This window comes from Neopelma chrysocephalum, unplaced genomic scaffold, assembly GCF_003984885.1.
Source record: "Neopelma chrysocephalum unplaced genomic scaffold, ASM398488v2 Primary Assembly neopelma1_185602, whole genome shotgun sequence".
Classification (NCBI taxonomy): Eukaryota; Metazoa; Chordata; class Aves; order Passeriformes; family Pipridae; genus Neopelma; species Neopelma chrysocephalum.
In genome coordinates, this window is record NW_020938742.1 from 3,579 (window position 1) to 12,481 (window position 8,903).

Consider the following 8,903-nt stretch of genomic DNA (forward strand, 5'->3'; position numbering starts at 1 on the left):
CCCCCCCCCCCCCCCCCCCCCCCCCCCCCCCCCCCATCATATCGGGCGGGCCGCAGAGGCCCGGGCGGGCCGCGGCGGGGGCCCGAGGACCACCGGGACGAAACACAGGCGGGCGGATACTGAGCGCCAGCATCTTGCTGGGGTAGTCGAAGGCGACGACCTCGCCCTGGAGGCGCTGCTCCTGGCAGGTGCGGCAGGACACCTGGCTGCCCACGCTGAAGTACTCGCCCGGCGCCGCCATCTTGTCCGCCCGCAGCGCCCGCGGCTCCGCTCGCCTCGGCCCAGGCGCGGCGGGGGGCGGGGCCACCTCGGCGGCGAGGGCGGGGATTGGCGCTCCGCCCCGCCGATCTGCTCCGCCCCGCCTCGTGATTGGTCGAGCGCCCGCGGGGTCCCGCCCTCCTTCCCCCGCGCCTGGCGGGGTTTGGCCCCCCCGCGCTGCCGTCAGCGCGCGGCGCCGCGGGGGGCGTCGGGAGTTGTAGGCGGAAGAGGGGCTGTGAGAGCGGCGGGAGGGACGGTTTAGGGGGTCCCCCCGACATGGAGCTCCCCCAGCAGGTACCGCCCGACCGCACCGGGGTGAGCGGGGAGCGGCGAGGAGCGCGGCCGGGCGTCTCAGAGGGTCCTGCGGGCAATGGGAGGCCGCGGGTCTGGAGTGAGGGGGACCCCAGGGAGGCCTCGGGCCTGAGAGGCCAAGGGAGGCCCGAGAAGACCCCGAGTCTGATCCAGGGAGACCCCAGAGAGGCCTCAGGGAGATCTCGGAGTCTGAGCCAGGGAGAGCCCTGGGAGGGTCCAGGCCTGAGACCACAGGGAAACCCCAAAGGGAGCCCAGAGAGATCTGGCACCTGCTTTAGGGAGACCCCAAAGAGATCCCAGAGAGCCCCTAGGAAGACCCTGGTCCTGCTCCAGGAAGACCTCAAGGAGTTTCCCTGCTTGAGACCACAGACAGACCCCGAAGAGACCCCAGGTCAGCTCCAGGGAAGTCTCTGGGGAAATCCCAGTCCTCCTCCAGAGAGACCCCCAAAGGGATCCCAGGGAAGCCCAGGACCTGCTTTAGAGAGACCCCAGGGAAACCCCAAAGAGTCCCCAGGTTGGCTCCAGGGAAGACCCCAGGGAGACCTCAGGCCTGCTCCAGAATGACCCTAGGGAACTTTCCAATGGAAGACCCCAAGAGTCCTCAGGGAGGTCGGGGCTCTTTGGAGCAGCCTGGCTGCTCCAGCAATTCCCACAGGGATTCCCCTGGCCCCCATCCCTGACTCCCAGCTCTGCTCCACTGGGACCCCCCAAGCAGAAGTTTGGAAGTCCCTTGTGGGCAAACTTCAGGTGGTGAATAACTCCCTGGATCCTTGCTAAGGCATCCCTTGGGATCCAACCACATCCCAGCCCCTTCCCAAGGGTATCCTTGAGATCCAGCCACCTCCCACCCTCTTCCCAAGGGAATTCTCAGGACCCAGCCACCTCCCAGACCCTTCCCAAGACATCCCTCAAGATCCAGCCACCTCCCAGCCCTTTTCCAAGAGATTCCTCAGGATCCAGCCACCTCCCAGGCCCTTCCCAAGACATCCCATCCCTCAGGATCCAGCCACCTCCCACCCCCAGATTCCTCAGTATCCAGCCACCTCTCACCCCCTTCCCAAGGGATTCCCTCAGTATCCAGCCACCTCCCAGCCCCTTCCCAGGGGGATTCCCAAGGGATCTGTGCCCAGACTGATCTCTGTCCCCATGTGCCAGCCGGGTGCCATGGATGCCCTGCATGAGGCCGGGATCTGGGCAGCCCTGGCCCTGCAGGCTGGGCCGCCCTGGCTGGAGCAGTTCTGGGTCTACCTGACATCCCACTTCGATCCCAAATCCATCTACACCTTCTGCTTCCCGCTGGCCCACGGGCTGGATGCCCGGGTGGGGCTCATGGTGCTCTGGATCGGGCTCGTGGCTGAGTGGCTCAACGTGGTCCTCAAATGGTGAGGGGGTGGCACTGGGGGTGGCACTGGGGGTGGCACTGGCATGGGGACACAGCTCAGGGAAACTCCCGGAGTTCTGGGCACAGACTCCCTGCAGCATTCCGCAGGGTCACCCAAGCTGCCCCAGGCATCTGCCAGGAATCCCTGGCAGGGAAAACCCCGGGAGGCATCAGGACTGGCAGGGATCCTGCTCTTCTGCTGTGGCTCCATCCCTGGTAATCCCAGGATGAGTGGCACGGATCCTGCCCTCATGGGTCACCTGGGATGGGTGCAGGGATCCTGCCCTCCTACCGTGGATATATCCCTGGAAATCCCGGGAAGAGTGGCAGGGATCCTGCTGTCCTGCTGTGGCTCCATCCCTGGTAATCCCAGGATGAATGGCAGGGATCCTGCCCTCCTGCTGGGGCTTTGTCCCTGGAAATCCCAGAATGGTTGGCAGTGATTCTGCCCTCCCAAATCCCCAGATACCATGGGATAGGTGGCAGGGATTCTGCCCTTTCCAGTCCTCTGGGATGGGTGGCAGGGATCGTGCCCTCCTGCTGTGGCTCCATGCTGGGTTCCCCTGGAATGGGTGCAGGAATCCTGCCATCTCACTCTGGCTTCATCCCTGGAAATGTCAGAATGGTTGGCAGTGATTCTGTCTTCCCAAATCCCCAATACCATGGAATGGGTGGCAGGGATCCTGCCTTTCCCGGTCTTCTGGGATGGGTGGCAGGGATCGTGCCCTCATGGATCCCATGGGATGGGTGGCAGGGATCCTGCCCTCCTGGATCCCCTGGGATGGGTGGGAAGGCTCTGGTGTTTTCCGTCCCTCAAGGTTCCTATTTGGGGAACGCCCGTACTGGTGGATCCATGAGTCCGGGTTGTTCTCCCAGGAGGAGCTGGAGAAGTTCCCGCTGCGCCAGTTCCCGGTCACCTGCGAAACGGGACCAGGTGAGTCACAGGTGAAGCCTCCACTTGTCCAGGACAACCTGATGATCCCTGGGGAGGAGCCGCAGGAGCCAGGAGGCTCCACCCCTGTGGGAATGCCGGGCTGGGAGCGGGAAAAGCTGTTCCTCAGCCAGGAAATACGAGGGAGCAGCAGGGAGCGGGTCCAACGCCGCCGGTGCTGGCACAGCCCTGCGGCACCAATGGTTCCGGGGCCAGGAAACCCACGGGAGAGTCTGGGAATGTCACTGCTCCACCTGGGCTCCCTGTAAACATGCCTGGAGTTTTGAGCACTGGCTCCATCCCCATCCCTGAGCCTCCAGGCTCAGCCAGGAGGGATCCCCGGGTGCAGGCAGGGTTAGGCTCGACATTCCCAGCTCTCATCCCACTGGGACAAGCTCCCCCTGACCCTCCATGTGCTTCCCCCCACCCAGGGAGCCCCTCAGGCCACTGCATGATCCCCGGGGCAGCCCTGTGGCCACTTGTCACCGCGCTGACAGCTGAGGTGGCCCGGAGCACCCGCAGGTGAGTCTGGGATGGGCAGCACCTGGAAGCTTCCAGAGCACCTGTGGGAAGAGGGGATAGGATGTGGCACCCCTCCTTGGCAGGCAGCACCCATGGGGGATAGGCAGGATGAGTCCTGGAATGGGGAAACTGTCGCTTGGAAGTTTCCAGAGCACCTGTGGGAAGAGGGAGGTGGGATGTGGGACCTTTCTTAAGTGGGCATGGTGAGCCTGGGATGGGGAAACCAGAGCTTGGAAGCTTCCAGAGCACCTTTGGGAAGAGGCGGGTGGGATGTGGGACCCCTCCTCGGCAGGGGGTGAGTAGGATCTCTTCCCCTCCCAGCAGGGCAGCTCCAGGGGGACACATCCCTCCCCTGGCAGCTCGGGAAGAGGCTGTGAGACCCCCCCCAACATTTTTTCTTGCCTTCTTCACCTCTGCTTCACCCATTCCTGCTGCTCGGTGGGATCAATCCTGCCCTGCCTGGCCAGAGCTGGAGCCAGGGGCTACCTCCCTCCACCACTAACCCCGGTTCCCTTCCAGCCGGGTGCTGAGACTGATCCCTTTCCTTGCCTACACCCTCTTCCTGGTGGCCATGGGGCTCTCCCGGATCTTTGTCCTGGCCCACTTCCCCCACCAGGTGGTCACCGGCATCCTGGCAGGTGAGGGGAGTGGGGGGCACACATATCCCAACACCCCATCCTGGCTCAGGGTGTAGGGGGCACCTTCCCCTTCCCTCGAGCCCCTTTCCCGGTCCATCCCAGTCCCAAACCTGCCTGTTCCCTGTGCCAGGCTCGGCGCTGGGCTGGGGGCTGCAGCGCTGCCCCCCCAACTTCCGTGTGTTCCGGTTCTTCGTGGCGGTGGCTGTGGTACTGATGCTGAGTGCACTGGCCCTGCACAGCCTGGCTACGGCTGCTGGCATCGACCTCGACTGGTGAGTGCCCAGGGAGGATGGGGGATATCCCCAGGGATCAGCATTCCAGGGTGGAGGGGGTTATCCCCAGGGATGAGCCCCTCAGGGTGGCAGGGTGTATCCTCAGGGTTCAGCCTTCCAGGGTGGAAAGGGGTATCCCCAGGGATCAGCCCCTCTGGGTGAAGGGTGGTTATCCCCAGGGATCTGTTCCCAGGCTATTGTGGGGAACAGCCGCAGGGGTCTGCCTCCAGACCATTTTGGGATGGGACTAACTGCAGGGATCTGCCCCCTACACAGTTTTTGGGAGGTGTTGGGGGGAACGGCCCCAGGGATCTGCCCCAGACTGTTTTTAGTGCGGGGGTATTATCCCCAGGGATCTGCCCCCAGATGTTTGGGGGGAGGGTACTAACCCCAGGAACCTACCCCCAGGCTGTTTTTCAGGGGGTACTATCCCCAGGGATCTGTCCCCCAGGCTGTTGGTATCCAGCTCCAGGCATCTGCCCCCGGACCATTTGGGGAGGGGGCTACACAGAGATCTCCTCTCAGACTATTTTTGGGATGTGTCTGGGGGGTACTAACCCCAGGAACCTACCCCCAGGCTGTTTTTCGGGGGGTACTATACCCAGGGATCTGCCCCCAGACCATTTTGGGATGGGAGTAACCCCAGGGATTTGCCCCCTACACTGGTTTTGGGAGGTGGGGGGTCCTATCCCCAGGGATCTGCCCCCAGACATTTGGGGATGGGGGGAGTGCTATCCCTAGGGATCTGCCCCCTAGACTGTCAGGATCCACCCTGACCTACCCCCAACCCATTTGAGGAGGGGGCTACCCCAAAGACCTACCCCCAGCCCCTTTTTGGGGTGGGGGGGAACACCAACCGTGGAGCCCCCCCCGCAGGTCCCTCCGCCTGGCCAGCGCCTGGTGCTCGGACCCGGCGTGGCTGCGGCCGGACACGCGGCCCTTCGCCTCGCTGTGCCGGGTGGTGGGCAGTGCCCTGGGGCTGGCCCTGGCCGCCGAGACCCCCCCGCGCCGCCGGGACGAGGAGCAGCTCCTGGACGGCCGCCTGCGGGTGGCGAGCACGGCTCTGGCCCTGCTGGCCCTGCAGCTGGTGCACAGGCTGCCCAGGCCCTCGGACGCGGCCGCCCTGTACAGGCACGTGGTCGTGCACTACGCAGCCGGGCCCTTCCTGGTGGTCTCCGTCCTGCCCCGGTTCGTCATCGCCCTCAGGAGCTTCCTGGAGCCCTCCCAAGTCCCCCCCAACACCAATTAGGGGGCCGCCGCCCTTGTTCTGGCTTGTTCTCCACCTCATAGAGTAGGGGGATCCCTGACCTGCCCTGGCTCATCTGAGAGCCCCCCACACTGAGTAGGGGGGTACCCACTCCCTGCCCTGGTTCATCCTCATCCTCAGCTGCCCCCAGGGCCCTCCTCCCACACTGAGTTGGAGTCCCCCCTCCTGCCCTGGCTCATCCTCACCTTCACCTGCCCCTGGGGACCCCCCAAACTGAGGAGGGGGGTCCCTGCTCATCCTCACCTGCCCCCAGGGACGCCCCCCACTGAGTAGGGATCTCCCTCTTGTCACGGTTCATTTTCACCCTCACCTGCCCCGGAGACCCCCCTAGGGCAGAGTAGGGGCGTCCCTGCACCTCTCCCAGCTCATCCTCACCTTCACCCGCCCCCGGGGACCCCTCACTAAGTAGGGGGTCCCGGCTCATCCTCACTCGTCCCCAGGGACCAGCCCCCCACCGATTTGGGGAGTCCTCGCCCCCTCCTGCTGATTCCCACCCCCCGTCCCGGCTCTGCCCTTTGCTGTCCCCATCGCTGGTGGCTTCAGGCCAGGCTTCCCCAGTTGTTGCACTAAAAGCCCTGTCCCCCCTCCCCTGGGCAGCAGGACCCCCCCGGGGGGGCGGAGCTGGGGGTGCCCCGTGCCCAGCAGGTCTGGGGACACAGCACAGGGACAGCCCCAGCCCGGGGGTCACTGACCTGCCACCCCCCCACCTCCAGCTGCCCCAGTTCTCCCCTCTCTGGAGCAGGGATGGGAACCCCCCCCAACGCCGGGAGCCCCCCTTATACCACCGGAGGCGGGGGGGTCACCTCGTTTCTTACCAAATAAAGCACCAAAACCAACCCACCGGGCCCGAGTCCTGCAAAGACGGGGGGGGGGCACAGAGGCAGAGCTAGGGGGACCCAGGGCAGGGCTGGGAGGGGGACAGAGCCCCCCCAGCCACAGTGGGGGAGTGACAGGGAGGGACAGAGCCCCTCCAGAGATGCTGGGGTGGACACGTTGGTCCCCTCCCTGCACCAGTTGCTGTAGGTGGGGAAACCGAGGCACAAAGGGACACCAGGAAGCCTTGGGAACACCAAGAGATGGGAACAGGGACACGGGGAACCTCCCCACCCCCCCAAAGGCAGTGGGGGCCGGCGGGTATTGCCAGAAACAGTTTATTTATACAAGGACGAACATCGGTGACATCTTACAAAATACTGAACCGAGACCCAGAGCGAGCGTGAGCTGGGGGGTGGGACTGACAGCAACCGAGGGGGGACACGGGGGGACACACGGGGGTGGAGGGGACACCAGCCCAAAGCAAGCCGGGCACACTGCTAGGGGGCCGACACCCCCTTCCCCCCATCCCGGGGGCGTTTCCCCTTCTTGGGATGGGGATCTGGGACCCCCTCGCACCACCACCACACACGGGGTGTCCCCGACACGGGGGACACCCACACTGGGGTCCTCACAGTGACACCCCTCCCTTCCTCACCCTAAACCGGGGTACTTTCCCCCCCACCCAGGGTTAGGAGAGGCGACCAAGGACATGCTCATCCCTCTGTCCTAATTTGGGGACCCCCCCAAATTCCCCTCATCCCCAAAATAACTTAACCCACAACGTGCTGTCCCTGTCCCCACCCCTCCACCCCCCCATTAAAAAAATACTATTAAATAATCCATCTGTAATAAAATTATATCCCTTTTTAGGGGGGTGGTTGGGTAGTTTTCTCTCTTTTAAAGCTAAAATTGCTCCGAGGCCCCTCTGGCTGGTGATAAAACTGGAAAATAAAGTGTTTTTTTCTCTTTTTTTGTCTCTTTTTTTTTTCCCCTCCTCTAAGAACAAATTTGATCCCAACGAAGGGGTGACAAAGGGATGGGGGGTGAGGGAGGGACGCACAGAGCTCATCCCTTTGTCTCGTGTCCCTGTCCCAAACGGGGAGGCCGAGGGGAAAAAAAAAACCCCAAGAAAATTAAGAAAACCCAAAATTAAGGGAAATTAAGGCATTAAAAAAAAATAATCAAAGGCACAAATATTTCCCATCGCCTCCCCTGGGGGTGGGGTTGGAGGAGGAGGGGGGGACAAATGCCGGAGCCGAGGAGGGAACAAAGAGGGACACACACACACAAAAAATAGAAGGGGAAATAAGGAAAAATCCCTAAAAAAAAGAGAGAGGAGCACCGGGGGGGGTCTGGGCAGCAACGGGGGGGACCCGACGGACACAGGGGGGACACGGGGTGCTGGTGGAATCGCTGCTGCACAAGAGACACAACCGACAACACCGCGGGGGAGCCGGAGGGGGGGCACTGGATGGGGGGGGATTTTTTTTGTGGTTTTCTTCTCTTTTTAATAGAAAAAGAAAATATTTTCCTCTTTTTTCTGGTTTTCCTTCTGGTTCCTGCCTTTTTTTTGGTCTTTTTTTTTGTCATTTTTTTTGTCTTTCTTTTCTTTTTTTGGTCTTTTTTTTTTTAAGTGTTTTTTTCCCTTTTACTGTGATTTTTTTTCCGTGTGTGTGTGTGTGTGTGAGAGAGTTTTTTCATCTCTTCTGGGTGCTTCTTGGTTTTTTCAGAGGCGGGAACGATGTGGGTGGGTCAGAGCGTGGGCTCGGCCTCCATCGGCTCCTCCACTGACCTGGGAAGGGGAGGGACATGCCAAGGTGGAGGACACGCGTGTTTCCCCCCCCCCCCCCCAGGACATACATGTCTGTCACTCCCCCCAGGACACACCTGCTCCATGCACAGCCCCAGGGACACGTGTCCTCCCTGAACACACACGTGGCTCCATGCACAGCCCATGGGACACACATGTCCCAGAACACACATGTGACTCCGTGAGCATCCCAGGGGAACATACATTCCCTCCCCCCGAGGACACACGTGGCTCCACGCACAGCCCAGGGGACATGTGTCCAAGAGGACACGTGGCTTCTTGCACACCCACAGGGACACGTGTGTCCCCCAAGAACACACATGGCTCCATGCACAGCCCATGGGACATACATGTCCAAGAGGACACAGGTGGGTTCTTGCATGCTCCTAGGGGAACATGCAGCCCCCCCCCAATGACACACGTGGCTCCATGCACACCCCAGGGGGCACCTGTGACTCCATACAGAGCCCTCAGGACATGCACACCCACAGGGACACGTGTCCCCCAAGGACACACATGGATCCATGCACACCTCCAAGGGAACATGCAGCCCCCCCATGACACAATGTGGCTCCTTGCACATCCCAGGGACATGTGTCCCTCCCCACAATGACACATGTGGCTCCATGTCCACCTCAGGGACATATGTCCCCCCTGAACACACACACATGTAGCTCCATCACACCCCAGGGACAT

The 8,903-nt window shown here is 62.3% G+C and overlaps 2 protein-coding genes across 3 annotated transcripts in view; one reads left to right on the forward strand and one right to left on the reverse strand.

Annotated features, from left to right (window-relative positions):
* Positions 1-308, reverse strand: part of LOC113962876 (protein LSM12 homolog) — a 3,614-nt gene extending 3,306 nt beyond the window's left edge. Inside the window, exon 1 of the mRNA XM_027673659.1 lies at positions 121-308. Coding sequence (XP_027529460.1) covers positions 121-241 — 121 coding nt within the window. The 5' untranslated portion in view covers positions 242-308. The remainder of the gene's footprint in view (positions 1-120) is intronic.
* Positions 309-460: 152 nt separating this feature from the next.
* LOC113962877 (glucose-6-phosphatase 3-like) lies at positions 461-7,366 on the forward strand. Of its 2 annotated transcripts, none has more exons than XM_027673662.1 (7): positions 461-552; positions 1,726-1,952; positions 2,770-2,885; positions 3,314-3,404; positions 3,924-4,042; positions 4,173-4,314; positions 5,191-7,366. In XM_027673662.1, exons 1-7 carry the CDS (start codon positions 535-537, stop codon positions 5,561-5,563), a joined length of 1,086 nt encoding a protein of 361 aa, XP_027529463.1. In that variant the 5' UTR covers positions 461-534; the 3' UTR covers positions 5,564-7,366. The 2 variants fall into 2 exon arrangements, with proteins under 2 accessions (XP_027529463.1, XP_027529462.1); XM_027673661.1 differs by having other exon boundaries at positions 465-573.
* The last annotated feature ends 1,537 nt before the right edge of the window (positions 7,367-8,903 follow it).

Bases quoted from the DNA above. Each gene is read 5' to 3' on its own strand.
- LOC113962877 (XM_027673661.1), top strand. From the start codon at position 535: ATGGAGCTCCCCCAGCAGGTACCGCCCGACCGCACCGGG. The intron at 1,953-2,769 runs GTGAGGGGGTGG...CCGTCCCTCAAG, and splicing joins CTCAACGTGGTCCTCAAATG to GTTCCTATTTGGGGAACGCC. The intron at 4,315-5,190 runs GTGAGTGCCCAG...CCCCCCCCGCAG, and splicing joins GCTGGCATCGACCTCGACTG to GTCCCTCCGCCTGGCCAGCG.